Here is a 17105-nt window from a genome sequence, read left to right as displayed (position 1 = left end):
AAAAGTTTGTAAATATAATTGTCATGCATGGAGTCATGCAGGGTCTCTGGTCCTGCTCCCTGCACAGCAACTCAGGAAATGGTGAGGCCAAAAAGGAATATCCATGGAGCCATAGGTAGGGGAGTCATACCAGTATATTCTCGCTGGCTGCTGGGTTGGAAGTACAGGAAGCAGGAGCCACACTATCTGCAACCTGCTGTCCATTTCTCTCTGCCAACCAACCTCACTTGCTAGCTGCAATCCACCATGCTAACTGCAATCTGCTCTTGTTAGTTCAGCCACCATCTTCTTGCTAGCCCCCATTTGCTGCTAACGTAGCCACGGCAGTTACATTAGTGACCAATAGCTCACTGGTTACAGCTGATGGCCAACTAGCCACAGCTGATGGCCATCCAATCACAGTTGACGGCCATTTATTACTTGAGCCAGCACCTTTCCATGTGAGGGCGAGAGCCTGGAAACTGCACTACTAGCTCTATCCCCACAATAATTGAAAAATATATTTACATGTATTTAACTGACCTACTCTAACAACCCTACTACATATATTGATATATTAAAATGAACCTTTTTTGAAGCAATTCTATTATTGATAAAAATATGAACATCATTACTAAATATAGGTACCATCATATAATGGACCAGCAAATTTAATTTAATTTTGTAAATTTCTGTCTAAAAATATAGTCTACTATTTCCTTCTGAGAGAAAATAAGCAATTGGTTTCCAAGCACCTTGAAAAATGTGAGATTTAAGCCTACTTGCAAGCTAACAAGTTAGCTGGCCACAGTACATGGATGCTGGTAGGAGACACAAAACTCCTGGGTTAGAAATAAAAGGCTATGGTTCAGGTGTAGAAAGTAGTAGGCACAGCAGCATATTTTGTTCTGGTTTCCTGAGCTTCAATTCCCACAAGCCTAAGAGAAAAATGCCAGGTAATATTAGGTTGGTGCAAAAGTAATTGCGGTTTTTGCAATTATTTTTAACCTTTTAAACCACAATTACTTTTGTACCAACCTAATATTTGCACACAGTGGGTGGTGTTATAGGAGGGTAGCTTTGAGTTGAGGGAAATCAAATAAGCCTGCCTACCCCTTGCTCAGGAGAGAGACACTATCTCTGTCTTCCAAAGCCCTAAAGAAGTCTACCCTTTGTTCAGATGGAAATACTATCTCTAGCTTTCAAGGCTGTTCAAAGGCTGTTCACTATAAACACAGCTTGGAAAGGTAGTCTGGAATAAAGGGCAGTTAGTGCCTTGCTCATAAGACATACAGAAATGTAGGAGATCCATGAAGAACTGTCAATGTTGGTTGATAGCTAAAACCCTTTATACAGTTGATGTGAGGTAAATTTTCTTCAATTTCTAGAATACTGGCCTGAAATGAATTTAAAAAACTTAAAATGGGAACCAAATTATTTGACAGTTCACATTGCATTCAGAATGTTTGGGATGGTCATAATCACATTGTAGGACCTTAAATATACCACATATAGTGCATATATATAATACACACATATCCATATGGCTAATTTTCTGCCTTCTCAATTAAAATGTAAATTCCTTGAGAATAACGACTATGTATGTTTGTGCATATGTGTGATTTAGTCTCTTCTTGTGATTCTTACATTACTTTGCATTAATTTAACTAATAACATGGTTAAAATTCTCTCTCTCTCTCTCTCTCTCTCTCTCTCTCTCTCTGTTTCTTCCTCTTTCTTTTTTTGTCAACTCCATTGCCATAAGAACAACAAAAAATGTTTCTGTAATCTGAGGGTTCTAATAGTCATCAAAGATGACAATATTTTCTCATTTTCAAGATCATCTATGCATAGACTCTGGCAATGCCCCACACATAGTGGAAAGTCAGTGAATGTTCTTGCATTGAGTCTGCTTGAACTCAGGACCCCCTTTTACAGTTGGTAAGCCAGTAGTTGTTCTTAGTGATGTGTTCAGTAACACATGCTGTGCTTTGAAAATAGAAAACATACCTTTTCCTTAAACCTGTAGAGAGTCACCTTAAGTTTAAAGACTCCTGTTCATTTATGGCGATTCTAGCGTACAGATGTATAGAACTGAGTGAGCAATCATATGTGTGTCTCCAGGAATATTTGCTTTAGTGTGAGATAAGACATAAGTCAAGGAGTACCTCTCTTTCCTTCCTTCAAGAACTGTCCCTCGCCCCACCCCCCTCATTTTAATCCTCTTCAATAGGAATTGAGTAGCCAGAGTTTATGGTTGAAATACGATTCACATAAGTTCCTCCGGAGGATTAATCATCCAAGCAATGCTTGGGAACCACTCTGGTCTTCTTTTTTATATGAAACATTTCTATGAACAACAAATGCGGAAAGTACACGATGTTTCCGTCCTCCTTCCACATCAAAATGACCTCCCACAGGAACCAGAAAATGTGTGTCAATGTGAATTACCGTCTAGAAGGTCAGTCTCCCGGCCGCTCCGGGGTCTCGCACACAAAGGGTGAGGCCGCGCCCGCCCAGGCGCTCTCTGCAGGAGTGGGCAGCTGGGGACTGGGGGCCAGGAGCAGGCTAAACTTGGGGCTCGGGATATGTGAATGCCACCGAAACTGCTGTCCTACCCAAACGAGTCAGGGAGAGGGGCGAGGAGTGCCTGCGCGAGCCGAGTGCTTACGTAGCAGCGAGATCCGCGCTGGGATAATTGGAGAGGAGTTGGGCTGCGCCGAGTCCTCTGTCAGTGCCCGCAGCTGCGGCGGCAATAGCGGCCACAGCCGGGGGGGCGCGCCTGACTCCCGCCGCCCCCGCGCCCACCGCCCCGGCGGCTCCGGGTTCACAAAGGCGCGGCCGCCCGTGTGGCCTTCTCCATCCAGACGTCCGATTCTCGTTCCCTTCTCTCCCGAAGGCGACAATGGCCGGGCTGGGCGAGGACCCGGGACAGCGGGGGCCCTAGCTCGGCACCCCCACCCCGCCTGCTGGGAGTGGCAGCCGGCTGCTCGCGGAAGATGTGGCCACGGCCGCTCCCCAGTGCGTCTGCGGCCGGTGTCCCCGCTACCGCCCCTCTTCTCGGCTGGATCCATCCCACCGAGAGGAGTTGATGTGGCTGTCGCCTCCGCCGGTGCCGAAGCCGCGGCTGATGGAGGCCAGGGAGTGCCGCATTGCTTAGCGTCCGCGCCTCCGGGTTTGCGGGTAGGAGCCGTCTGCTTTCTCTTCTCGCTCGCTCTGGGGCTTTAGAGAAAAGGTAGAGACATTTTGAGCGTGTTCACCACTCTTATTCTCCACCCGCACCCCACCCCGCATGTGTGATGGACGTTCCCGGAAAGATCCCTTAGGCCTCCCGCAGCAATTCCGTTGAAATTAAGGGCTGGAGGGAAGGCAGAAGTTGGGGGTGGGGTTGGGGGAGCCCACACGGGTGCCAAGGCCACCGAAAGCCCTTCTGGTGTCTTCTGAGATCACGGTGTACCTAAGAGGGGAGGAGGGAAGGTGTGCTGTCTGCAGAGTCTCCACCTAATTGGACTAGAATAATTTTAAGTGAAATCCCACACACGTCTTTTAAAAAGAGAATCTTTAATAAGCAGAAGGAGAAATAAGCTCCTTTGCCCCCTCTTTCTCTTTCTCTCTTTTTCTTTCCGGCAAAGATGCTCTCTCCCCGCCTGCAGCTCAGCGCTGAAGAGACACCTTATTATTAATCAGAATTCCCATCGTTATCCCTGGCAGCAGCATCCTTCGGGAGGGACCGCAGAAGCATCACAGTGCTGGGGCTGAGATGTGCGTGGTGTTTGTTTTTGTTACATCTTGGGAGAGAAGAGGACAGTACCCAGATCAGCACCACCCGTGCTGGGTGCGATTAGGGGTGTTTTGTTAGGAGAGTGAAAGGACGAGAAGAGGAGCGCTGGGACCGCCAGAGGTCCACATCTTTTTAAGGGAAAGGGAAGAGGGAAACAAAGTGGGGGCGTTGTTTTTAGGGGCTAGGGAAATAAGTTTATATTCTACATAGAAAAGCTGTTGGAAAGCAGGAGCAACAGGGTACTTGATTGGCCACCACCACAAATCATTTCCTGTAAAAAAGAGGAAGCAGGCAGCATCGAGTTCTGGAGGTCAGAGTGTAGTGGTGACAAGAATCAGGTTTGTTGCGGGACAGTCATTAAGAAAAAGGGAAGGCTTGGGAAAAAGTAGAACAATGACTCATTTACAAGCTGGGCTCTCTCCTGAGACCCTGGAGAAAGCGCGCCTGGAGCTCAACGAGAACCCAGACACACTGCACCAGGACATCCAGGAGGTGAGGGATATGGTCATCACCAGACCGGACATTGGCTTTCTGCGCACGGATGATGCCTTCATCTTACGCTTCTTGCGGGCCAGGAAGTTTCATCACTTTGAGGCCTTCCGCCTCCTGGCCCAGTACTTCGAGTACCGGCAGCAGAACCTGGATATGTTTAAAAGTTTCAAGGCCACTGACCCTGGCATCAAGCAGGCACTGAAGGATGGCTTCCCTGGGGGCCTGGCCAATCTGGACCACTACGGCAGGAAGATTCTAGTCCTTTTCGCTGCCAACTGGGATCAGAGCAGGTAAATACTAAATCCCAACTGGTATTGAGATTTCTTTACTCTCCCATTTTCCAGAATTTATCCTCAGTCGTGTCATAGCTTTACAGCTTTGATGTCTATGTTTATTTGACTGGGAAAAAAGAGAAACTGAAACTGAAAAATGAGTTTTTGGTGGTTGCCTTGTGGGGGTTTGTGTGACAGGAGACCTTTTGTTTTATTTTTTTTCCTTTGAAACTCTTACTTCACCAGCACCCAGTTTGTACTGCAGTTTTAAGTGCTTCCTGAACCACATTATTGTGCTGCAATCTAAGTCATTTAACTTCTAAATAAAGCCGCTCCATTTTTCACTTACTGAATAAGTTTACTGTTCTGTGGAGAAATTATATGAGAACGGAGAGAACTTTTTCCCATTCCTTCTAAAGAAATTCTTAAACTAGATTCATCATCGTCATCATCATCACCATCTCACTCTTTAGTTACTAAGATTTTATTTTTTAAGAATAGTCTGACGTTCACCAAGATCAAGTAGTTTTATTGCTTGGGACCTTTTCTGCTTGGTGATGTATAGATGAAGGAATAATAAGATGTGTGTCACTTCAGTGAGAGGGAAGAGTTGTATCCTCTGTCGCTGAGCATGACAACTGATGCTGAAATAAAGGCTGACTAGTGTGCTTGTTCTACACCTGCCCCTAATCTAAAGAATATGTTTCCTGTCTGATGTGATTTTCATCTTTTAGAAGGAGCAGAAAATGTTCAGATATGTCACTTGGTAGACTTTTGGAGCCCTCTTGCTTTTTAATGGAGGAGACAGAATAGTCTTATTTAATCTACATTATGATAGAAAAAGGCAGAGTGACTCTTCTACTTACTTCCTCAATCAGAATTATTTACTCAGACTGAAAAATATAAGAAATTATAAAGGCTCTAGTATAAGGTAGTTTCAATTAAGTTCAAAGTTAATATATTTCATGGAACTTGAAAATGTTATCAGAACTATGAATCATAAGAAGCTGGTTGTTGAAACATTGGCGTATTTTTAGTTTTGTGAATGGTGAATTTTGATGCATCTGGTTAGTTTAAACCATCTCTGGAAATTGTAAAAGACTTCAGTGACTGAGAAATATTTTTAACTCTGTAGATAGGCTTCTCAGAGTCTTGGGATCTTAAAATGTAATATTTTTTACCAGATTTTTACCCTTTAATTTTTCACGTTTTCTCTGTATTTCTAGTTTGAGAACTACCCTGATCTTTTTTTTAAGGTAAATATATAAAGACAAACTACTACCCAAAGAATCATGAAATTATTAAGCTAAGAAACACAGACAGAGTTAGCTATTGAGCGGGAATAGAGTTCCATTACTTACTTGGGTTAGTTATATAGAGATATCACTCTACTTTTTATCAAGTAGTAAAGTTTAAAGAACCATGAAATGTCATGCTTTGACCACATTTTCTTTAAAAAGTTGTGTTTTTTTTTTTTCATCTGAGAAGTACATTGTAGGGTCACGCAAACCAATGATTGTGTGTATCAGAATTGAAAACTTTTATTCAAGAAAGAACCTAATATCCATTTGTCAGACTGAAACTTCATTATTAAGCTACAGTGAAATGGGAGTGGTAGAAATTTTATATTTAAATATCTCAAAGTCTGCTAAAGATATCATTAGGGAGGCAGATTGCATTTAAGGAGACATGAATTTACATTAGACCGATTTTTATTTATTTTTATAAGTGAACTAATATTCATACTGATTTGCAAACCTAACTAAGATGAAAATCACTTATCGTTCTCATGTATATGAGAAGTTGATTATTGCAGATTACTAAAGCAAATATGTTTTTGTTGTCACGTTGATCTCATGCTTTCTTACAAAGGATAGATAGGTTACTAGTAATCAAAATCTAGCCCCTTGGATATCTGCAGTGGGAGGGAATTTATCAATTGGTATGTAGAACTATTTTTATTAAATCTACAGAAAAATTTAAATATTAAAATTTTGCATATGTGAAATTAAAAATGAGAAGCTGTGTTCTGTAAAAATACCCTATCAGGATGTATAGGCTAATAATTATAAATCTGATTTCTATGGTTGGAAATGAACAAACATAATCAAGAAGATGTAGTACGTCAAGGTCAAAAGATATAAAAGTTATTTAGAGCTTGTCTAAAATTCAGTTGTTTCCTCCTCCTATATTCTTAAAAAAAAAATAAAAAAAGTCACTCCCTCTTTGTCCCTGCCTGTCTCCCATTCTGGATCTACATATACCCAACAACAAGAACTAGTGGATAAATAGGATTGTCTTCTTGCCATCCTCTGTAAACCTTTATCATTGGGATATGTGCATAAGAACTGCCCTGAAACCTGCAGGACAGCTGCCTTTCTGGCAGTACCCAGATGTCACCAGCTTTTCTCCTACCTTTGGCTTGAATCCCCTTTGTTCTTCCACTCTGCAGCCTCAAGTCTTATCTGTCTTGATGCCTACAGAAATTTCTAGCATTTTTCCTAGGTGTTTACCTTACTATTACTTCGTTAATTGGTATGCCCCGTGCCAAATCCTGTCACTCCTCCCCTGTTCTGTGAGCCAGATGTTCTCATCTCCCTTCTCTGATCCTGCCACCCATATAACTTGGATCTCTTGAGAAGACTGCTCATCTGAACACCTTGTTTTGAGTTGTCAGTGAATTACCTGGCTTTCAACAACTTTAAAAAAACTAGCATTGTTTTAAAGAAGTAAAATAGCATTGTTTTAAGGAAACAATAGGTTTCCTTAAAATGTCTACTACTACAGGGAAGTTCCAAATATGAGGTAGAAGATAATGCCCTCCTTTATTTGGAAAATAAATTATTTCCAACTTCCCAAAGGGAAAAGGAAGATTTTTAAAATAAATTCTGCAGAACTTTGTAAAGAATTCTGAAACAATTGATTTGTATAACAAAAAAAGACTAAGCCTAATGTTATTATCTTTGTAACAGCACCTGAATTAGAGTTAATCCTCAATAAATATTTGTTGAATTGAATTGAGTTATGCATTTAAAAAAATAATTCTAAGTAGGAAGTCATCTGATATATTCTTTCTCCTATATTAAACTTGTAGGAAAGTTTTCTGTGCTCCTCAGGAGACCAGAAATAGTAAATGTGTGTGAGATGGTGACTATAAATAAAACAGTGTCTACTGCAATATAATGCAGGTCAGTTTCAGGTTATTGAATTGGACCATTTCCAAAGCTTTTACAAGAGACATGAAATCTTCAGGAAGACAGGGAAAATAATATTTACAGTGTATCTACCTTCTAATAAATCTGAAAAAATTGAAATACTGAAATGTCAAAATGAATTTCAGTGTGGTCTGTGGTTCTTTTTAAAAAAGAATAGAATAGGCTCAGATGACTTATTACATTTATTGAGCAGGCTATCCTTGGGAAAAAAATCATAGAATTATTTTATCCTCTTTCTTTCAGTCTAACATAATTTCTGCAAAAAACAAAAATAAATTGCACAAAATAAAAAATAAAAAAATGGAATGTTTCAGCACATCCCTTGGATGTAGTAGCCCGCTGTGCATTCATTACATGCTTTATTTCTTTCACCAGTGATAGTGCCCTGCTTAGGACTCAGCAGATTCCTTCAAATTTCCACCTGATTTCAACAACAGAATGTGAGGATAATGTTCCATGAAGCTAGAAGAGATTACACTACCTTAAGTAAAGGAAGTTTGGAATAAAAGTAGATCATGGACTACACTCTAGGGCATGAAAGCAGGTATCTGAGAAATCAAAATTTACTGGTATATACTTATTGGGAATATTCATGAGTAAATTGCGTCACCTGAACTATAATAATGACATCTATTCTGACAATTGCCTGTAATTTTTCAGTTAACCTGCAAGTAGTATTTTATCTCATTAAACTTATAAAGTAGTTCTCTAGATTTCAGTGTTGTAAAGAACCATTTATCAAGAATCTGGTTAAGAACTGTTAAAAAACAATTAAATGCAGCTAAACTGAAATGATTCTTAATACAGTGGCAATTCAGAAGCACTGACTGTCTTGCAACACTCTTTGGCTTGCCATAATGGACATTGATTATCACTTAGAATATTGAAGTTCTGGAAGGGATAGAGGCTGACTGGTCAGGCAATGCTATGATCCTCAAGCTTAACCCAGAATTTGCTAAAACAAGCATTATTGTCAATTTGTTTATTTTGTGTAGCTTTTTCATAAAAATGAAAATATCATACAATGGTCAACCATTTGCAGCTTGATTATGCTCCCATTTATTAAAATAATGCGACCAATTTCCAAACTGAAAGAAGGTTTATGATAATGTTAGATTAAAATTTTCAAAATAACCATAGACAATACAGATTTGCTGTAATCTCCGCCACAAAGCTAGGGAGATGTACTAAAATAAAATAAAATAAAGTAAAATAAAATAAAATAAAATATAAAATAAAAATGACTAGGAATAGATTAAAACAGTCAAGAGCAATTAACTAAATAATTAGGGAGAAACACTCTTATTTGGTAATCTTAAAAACAAAAACCAACCAAACAAAAAAAGGTATTACATTTTCTTTCGCCTGATTTTTTAAGACTTCTTGGCTCAGTTTATCAAAATATTTAAATATTTCTCAACTTATTATTTCATGGTGTTACATATTGTGAAGGTTAGGAATTTTTACCTTTAAAATCCTGGAGACATTGTTGTACTGTATTATGGGCAGATTTTGAGATTAGGTCAAAACTAGAAATTGCAGTTGTGAACTCCATGGGGTTTCTGTCCCAGCAGAGCTTCCTTATTGCTTTTTTTATACAGATGCTCTTTTAACAAATATTTTGGAAACTATAGCTTGTTGCAAACTATGCCCTTGGTTCACACCATGCAAAATGGGAGAGAGAAAAAAAAATGTCCTGAGAAACATTAGTTTCTTCAAATTGGAAGAAATCTCTGAGAAAAATAGGACAGTCTCTAAAAACTGGGGCAATTCTGAAGTAATTAGTGAAGTAATTCTGAAACAACAACAAAGACCAAGAGTGCTAACTTTCAGTAGGACTGATTGGGTCCAAACTAGGCTATTTTCATGTTTCAAATATGCAACTTTCAACAAATGTGAAGAAGAGAAAGAATTTGAGGTTAATACAGCATACTGAAAGAATACCTCAAAATAAATGTTTAAATATGTTTTAAAACATGAGTCAAGTTAGTAAATTAATAAATCATCCTTAGTAAATTAATATATGTCTACCACTCTCGTGGAATTATTGAGCTCTTTTATGTCACTGAGGGCAGGTACATGCATTTTGTTAACATAGTAAGAGTGCTATTGATATGAGGGAAAGAATGTCCCTGCATGTGGGGTCCTTATAACAGCAAATAAACTGAGTGAATAGTCCTCATATCAAATCAATTTCTGAAAAAAAGCACACTTTAGTCAAGCATTTGCTATATACATAGAAATTTAGAAAGTGCTGGGGGCAAATAAAGACACAAATAACACATTCTTTGTACCATCAGGGGACATATAACCTCTCTGGGAAGAAAAAAAACTTGAAAAGCTAAGTAAGTACCAGAAAGATAGTAAATGCTTAGTGAAGGTACCCTTTGCCATTGCTGGAAGTTCAGGGTGGAGGGGCAGCTGGGGCTACTCAGTGCTATGCAGAGAGAACAGCCTACTGTTCTTTTATTATTTTATTTTAATTAATTAACTCATTCATTTTAGAACACCCTCATAGCATGTGTCAGGAACTCTTCTAAGCACTTAACAAACATTAATTCATGAAATCCTTGTTACAATCATACGAGGTAGGTCCTGTTAATAAGCACATTTTGCAGATGAGAAAACTGAGGCACAGAGCAGTTAAGTATTTCACCATCACTAGTGAATTGGTCAAACTTTTTGTGTGTATAGACAGCAACATAAATCTGGAAAAAAATTACAATTAAATATAATTGTATCAAAAAAGTAAGCTCTTAAAATGTAACATATGGTTTAGAAAATCTTCAGTAACATCAGAACATAGACAATTATGCACAGAAAGTTAAGTTGATAGAATAAATCTTCTGAAGCAAAGATTGTACTAAGTGGCACTTGCTTAGAATATTTTTCTCTGAAAAGAAGAGTTGACTTTCTGATGTATTTGTTTTTCCAGCTCAATTTTGTTTTGTTTTATTTTATTTTGGTGGCTGTAGGTGCACAGTTTTTAATTTTTTTTCAAAGAAAGTCATTTTTCCTCTAGATATTTTATTTCCTATGATTCTCTTGTTTTCACTCACCTATATTCCCACAGCAGTAAAGTTAAAGCAAGGCTCAGACAAATAATCTGTGCTTAGTGATATAAACCAGACACATGAATATTTCAGAATTTGTATTTTCTCCAGGGTTTGTAGACTTATCCTCTTCCCAACCCAACACTTACGAATGTCTGTCGCTCTTTCTCCACGAAAGCCCCATGCTAAGCCAGGCTGGAATGTGCCCTGGTACCTGGCACGGAACCATGCTGGTATTGACTTCCTGATCTATCTTCTGACACACATTATGCCACTGAGACATGAAAAAGCAGAACAGCTATTCATCAAACTCTGTTCTAGGTATGAGACACCATAGGGAGTGGAGAGAACTATGGTGTCAGAAAGACCTGGTTTCTCATTTAGGCTTCTGTTTTACTCCCATGGTGATTCTGGCAAATTGTTTAAATTCTGTGAGACCTTGTATCTTCATCTCTAAAATTCTCTGAGACCTCATCTGTGTCCTCATCTTCAAGATAATAGGAACAAAGCCAGCACTGAAACTTGGGGTTTGTTTTCAGAGTAAGATAATGCATTGGAAATTCCTTTGGAAATGTTAAATGATAGCACAAGTAGGAGTATTATTATTATTACCCCTCAGTAATATAAAACATATAGATGGGTTCATCAACTCTAGCACTAATGATACCTCGAGGCATTAATAAGGGTAATTCTTCTTCGGTGTCTCTCCCATAGAACCTTTCTAACAGGAAGTGCTTCAGACCTGGCTTAATGAAAACTGAGGTGCGGGCGCAGCCTTAATGTATAATTTAATAATGGCTGATTGATTTAGTGACAAAGGGGAATTGCTTGGTGTTGTGCTACTCCATGTGATGCCAAGATGCCAGTTTTTCCCTGTCAGACTGAAAGAAAGGATTGGAGAGTAGGAAGGAAATAACCTGCTTGTGATTTAGGTTGCTCTTTGCACTGATTGTAAGCTGTGGATACAACTCTTTGCACTGATAGTGAGCTGAGGATACAACTCTGTGAAACCCAGAGAGAAACATAGGCCACATAGCCCCCCAAAACCTTGCATGGACAGAAGTAGCAGAGGAAGCTTCCCTGCTCTTTATTGCACAGGCACTAGTAAGTAGGAGAATTGAATGTCAAAGTCTTCTCCATCTAGTTTCGACATATTATAGCAGTTTTGATCTCTTTCAAGAGCAATGGTTTACATAGGCTGGTGTCTCAGTTGTGAAATATTTTTCTGGTGTCCTTACTTCCTCTTACTATGTTCTGGGATCATCCTTTCCAAGTAGATTTCAGATTCAGGCTTTAGTTAATGCTATTTTGGGAAGCACAACCAGGAGTCAAGAGCTGCATTAGTTTGTTATTTATGGCTTTCTTCCAACACACAAGGGGAGAATAGATGGTGGAGTGCCTATGATTGGGGTGAAAACCCCAAACGTAAACATGTGGAATACTTATTGTGCTGACAATTGATAAATTGTAACAGTTAAAAATAATTTCAAAGAGAAGAATGATGGTGAGATTCTTGAAGAAAGAAAATTCGTAAAGTGCTCCATTTCTTTGGAAGGTATTTTACAGACTTTGGCAAGATCTCGTTTAGTAATGTTCTGCTTCGGATTAGCCTGCTGAGCTGCTAATGGTAGTAATGTGACATGTTTGACAACAGGTCTGCAGTGTCCAGAGTGGTGTTGACCTGCCCTATGAGTGAAATTAGCTAGGGTGTTTTTATGTTTCTTTTCTTAAACTTATACATCGATAGGATTTATTTATGTAAAGATCATTTGATTCTCTTTTGGAGCAAGATATTAGAATTTAGAACTAGGTTAGATTTACTCTTGAAAACTTTGCAAACCTGTTTTTCTTCATTGCTGATCCTGGGATTTGCCTTATTTCAGTTTCTTTGGAATGATAATATGTACATAAAGTTGTCTCTTGATTTGGACACAGTTTTGTAAAACCATACTTAAAGTGTGTTACTTACAACAATTTGCCTCGTGTTTTCAGCCCTTCCCGGTGCCATGATTTATTCTTGCTACACACAATGCACCATCCTTGCAAAGCTGATTTCAGATTCAAGTTTTACTTAATCCTATCTTAGTTGTAATACTATTTGGTATTCGTATAGGTAACAAGAAGGATCATGAGGGAAAAGTTCTGAGTTGGACTTTTCTAATTTTTAATTTTCTTCACCATGATATTATTATAAACTTCGGAAATTAAAAATGAGTATTTTTAAAGAGGAAGGTCTACATTTTAACCAGAAATATAGCTTGCTCAAACTTTCCAGTTTGTATAGGTTTATAGGCTTTTGGTCATAACACTGTTAAGCTATTATATTTAAAAAGGAGATAGGCCAGCAATACATATTTCACTGATTTGAAGACAAACAAATAATAGAGTTCTACAAAAGTTTTATTTGCTTGTGTATTCAGGAAGTATTTTGGGTTGTCATGTCCTTAGGATTGTAAACAGCCTGTATACTATCCAGAAATTTAAAAATAATCCCTTGATCTTGCCTTTCATAATAGTAATATGCTATCTAAAGATCATCATTCAGGTTTCAAGTAAAAGATAAAAACAAATATTCTTCAGTTCTGATGATACCCTGTCCTGTACACTACATCTGTGGTTAACATTACCAAAAAAAAAAAATACGCTGTGTGTATTCCAATCAACCAACATGTATTACATCTGTTGTACACCTAGCATTGTGTGAAAGCTTTCATCTGAATCATGCCTTTGACTTCCCTTCCTGCCCCCATCGCCCACCCCCTACCACTGCCAGTGATTTGAGCACAGGTGCTTCTTCTACTTTCTCTGCTAAGGGAACTGAGCCTCAGAATTATAAATCAATGACATGCCCAGGGCCACACAGCAAATGAGGGGTAGAGAAGACACCATACCCTATGCTTGGTTAATGCTAGGATCCAAGAGAGATCCTATTCCAGCAGGGAAGGAAATGAGGCTCAGAGAATGTGAGAAGTCACCTGAAGTATCACTGATAATTTATTCCTTCCTTTCTGAACTACTATGTTTTCTCCATTAGCCTCCAACTGTTTCTGGAAGTAAAAACATTACTATTCTCTCTTATGTATTCACTGTCTCATACTGTCTTCCTGATGAGGCCATCACTTCCACGAAATGCCAGTAATTTCTACTCCCAATCCACCACCCTCACACCTCAACTCTTCCTGAGTTCAAAATTTCTTTCTCAAGCTTTTCCTGGACATCTCTACCTGAATGTCTGAGGAGAAAACAACTTGAAATGTGGTGTGCTCAAAAATCGAAATTGTTGACCTATTCCATACATTTGCCTATTTCTTTTAAAATGCTGAAATTCCCTTCTTAGAATAATTATCTCATTTTTCTCTCAACTCTGACTGCGTTACTTCCTTCACTTCCCTGAATTTAGGATGTGTGTGCTTTTGATTCCAGAATTTTCAACCTGGAGCTCTTCCTTAGTTTAGGATCTACTTTTTTTAGATGTTTAGTTGATACTAATTGGTTGTACTACATGTTTCCCAAGTCCAACATGTCCTATCCCAAACTGCATTTCCAGCCACCCCCAACTGTATCCTCTTTTTTTCATTATTGATTTTGATTACAGATGTTACCATTTATTCAGGCTCTGAAGCTAGAATCTGTGTCATCCTTTGTTTTTCCCTCAATCTTAGTCCCTACATCTAATTGTCAAATTTTAACAAGTTCACTTCTGAAATATTTATAAAATTTGGCTTCTTGTCGCCATTCTTACCTCCACTGCCTTTGTCGAGGCAGTGTCTTAATGTCGCTGCACTCTAGTCCATTTTACAGGAATATAAGGAGCATTTATTGGATTTCTACAATGTGCCAGGTGCTGTGTTAAGGTGCAAGGTTGAAAAAGATAAACACTTGACCCATAAATTCCGATGGCCTGTGTTCAATAGATAGGTGATTTTCCCTTTTGTTCTCATTGATCTTCCTTTCTTTTTCTCTATACACCTTTCCTTCTTTCTTTTCTTTCATCTTTATGATACAAACTCAATACAAGTAATTAAAATCTGTTGGCACTTTTAACCATAGCTGTTCACATATATACTGTTTTTGTTTATTAGAAGAGGCTCCTCAAATCTCATTCGCAAATTTTCAAATATGTGGATATAAACTTTCGGTATTGCTGAGAACATTCTTGAGTTATTTAAAAGTCCCATGCTTAATTTTTAGAAGATTTTAGTGCGCAAACCTTTCTATAGTTTCTACAAAAGTGGTTGTCAGATTTAACGCTGTGCTTTTCTGTTGCTGTTAGGTACACACTGGTGGATATTTTGCGTGCAATCTTACTGTCGTTAGAAGCCATGATTGAAGATCCTGAGCTTCAAGTGAATGGGTTTGTTTTGATCATAGACTGGAGTAACTTCACCTTCAAGCAGGCCTCTAAACTTACACCCAGCATGCTGCGATTGGCTATTGAAGGCCTTCAGGTAAAGGTTTACAAATTACCCACTTTCTTAGTCTCCAATGTGTGTGTGTGTGTTAGAATACCTAATGTGTTAGGATAGTAAAATGTCTTACTTAAAGAATAAAACATTTTTTTTGCATAGTTTCCAAGCACAAACGTTCAAACACTAACGGGGCAAAAGATTTTGGATGAAACACTGAAAAATGTGCCCCTTTCCGTAGAGGAGGATTTGTGATACTTGGCATAAGCTCTCACTGAGCCTAAACATAAATATGGATGATAAACTGAGATGGTTTATCTTGATAATCAGAACAAGCAACATCTTTTGGATTTTAATTTTTAGCTAGTTAGGCTTGTTTCTTTTTCCATTTCTGTGTATATTAGTTAATTAGTTAAAGGTTTGCTCCATTATTTCATTTAACGTGGTGAATTTGGGATATGACTGGCATTATCTTTATGTTGCCTAAAAAACTGTTGGAATGTTGTGCAATATGTTTTTTAGTCTCTAAGATACGGAATTACTGTTTTGAATTACTTTTCTAGACTTAATATTTTCTTTTTGGTGAAACAGCTGTCACACAGAATTTCTACAGGAATAGTGCATCTTCCAGTGAATGACATTTAACTGGTTGGGAATCGTAAAGTGGAAAATCAGTCATTATTTAGTGGCATGTCATAAACCTACTACTGACAGTTTCTTTTGAACTTTTAGGATGTCCTTCTTCTTCTGTCTTTTAACTTGTTTCATGCTCCATTATATACAATATCTATGGATTAAATTTTAAAATTTTAAAAAGATTTTCAAATTAACTTTCGAGTGATGTTAATTCAGTTTTTATTTTCTGTATGTTCAACATGCATTTCAGAAGTTTGTAAGTCAAGAGTTATTTTTTATAACTTTTACCCCTGAAAATATTACTTGTCTTAAAATAACTTTGTCATTCATTAGGCCAGGATGTTAAACTTTTTCTTTCTTTCTTTTTTTTAAATGTTAAATAATCTGGCATTTCCAGATCTCTGCTCCATAGTAATTTCTGGCTGTGTATAGGCACCTGAGTTGATGGCTGATTACTTCCTAAAAATGAGCCATCTCTCCAGGTGTCAGGACATCTGAACCAAATTGAATTCACAGCTTGAGTTTTGCCTCTGGAGTGAATAAAACACACTGATCCTTCGTCTCTGCATAGGCTTTTCCCAGTGCAGGTTTCCTGACTTGCTCTTGTGGAGTCACCTTTGCTCCTTTCTTGAACGACACTTTTTTTTTTTTTAAACTCCATAGAAACAGTTAATAAGGATTAGGAGAGTACACAAGATAACACATGTTTGGAAATGTGCATATCACGTAGAATCAGTCCTAATTCTTCCCTGTTTCAACAGTGTATAAAGTGTTATTAATTTTGTAAAGAAACTTGGTTACCACCATGTTACTTAACAAAGAATAATAACCTAGATTTTTAGAATTGTTATCACTATTTAACCTGTTTTCTCTTTGCACTAAAGGTAGATAAGGCCTATAACTGCCTGAAGGACTGGAGATCTCATATTATTTCTAAGAAATTTTTAAAAAAACACCTTAAGGATAGACTCAGTGCCTTGCTATTTGCCAACTTACAGACCATATGGAGACGTTTAGTAGTAATGTGAGAAGTTATTGCAGGAGAAAAAACTTGACAATTCAGACATGTTTGGGAGCTTCTCCATTAGCCATGGCAACTATCAGAACTTCTTTAAGTGCTATAGTCAGATTTAACTACAGTACTTGTGTTAGAGAAATAAATGGTCCCCTGCCCTGCAGGGACCTATACTGGCTGCACACAAGGAACTGTCTTATCTCTATTCCCCATAAATGTCTCAATCTCCTTTACTTTCTCCCAGAACCCAGAGTGA

At 38.2% G+C, this 17105-nt stretch overlaps 1 protein-coding gene across 2 annotated transcripts in view; it reads left to right on the top strand.

The window, feature by feature from the left end:
• The first annotated feature begins 2516 nt into the window (after positions 1-2516).
• CLVS2 (clavesin 2) overlaps positions 2517-17105 on the top strand; it is a 65215-nt gene continuing 50626 nt past the window's right edge. The window contains exons 1-3 of one of the 2 annotated variants that reach the window (XM_081031485.1): positions 2517-3214; positions 3612-4542; positions 15066-15240. In XM_081031485.1, the coding sequence (XP_080887611.1) occupies positions 4154-4542; positions 15066-15240 (564 nt within the window). In that variant the 5' untranslated portion in view covers positions 2517-3214; positions 3612-4153. The remainder of the gene's footprint in view (positions 3215-3611; positions 4543-15065; positions 15241-17105) is intronic. The other variant, XM_081031486.1, reaches the window with a different exon arrangement.

The sequence above is a fragment of the Rhinolophus hipposideros genome, assembly GCF_964194185.1.
Source record: "Rhinolophus hipposideros genome assembly, chromosome: 3".
Taxonomy (NCBI): Eukaryota; Metazoa; Chordata; class Mammalia; order Chiroptera; family Rhinolophidae; genus Rhinolophus; species Rhinolophus hipposideros.
Note: the sequence above shows the minus strand (reverse complement) of the source record. Positions and strands in the feature narration are given on the sequence as shown.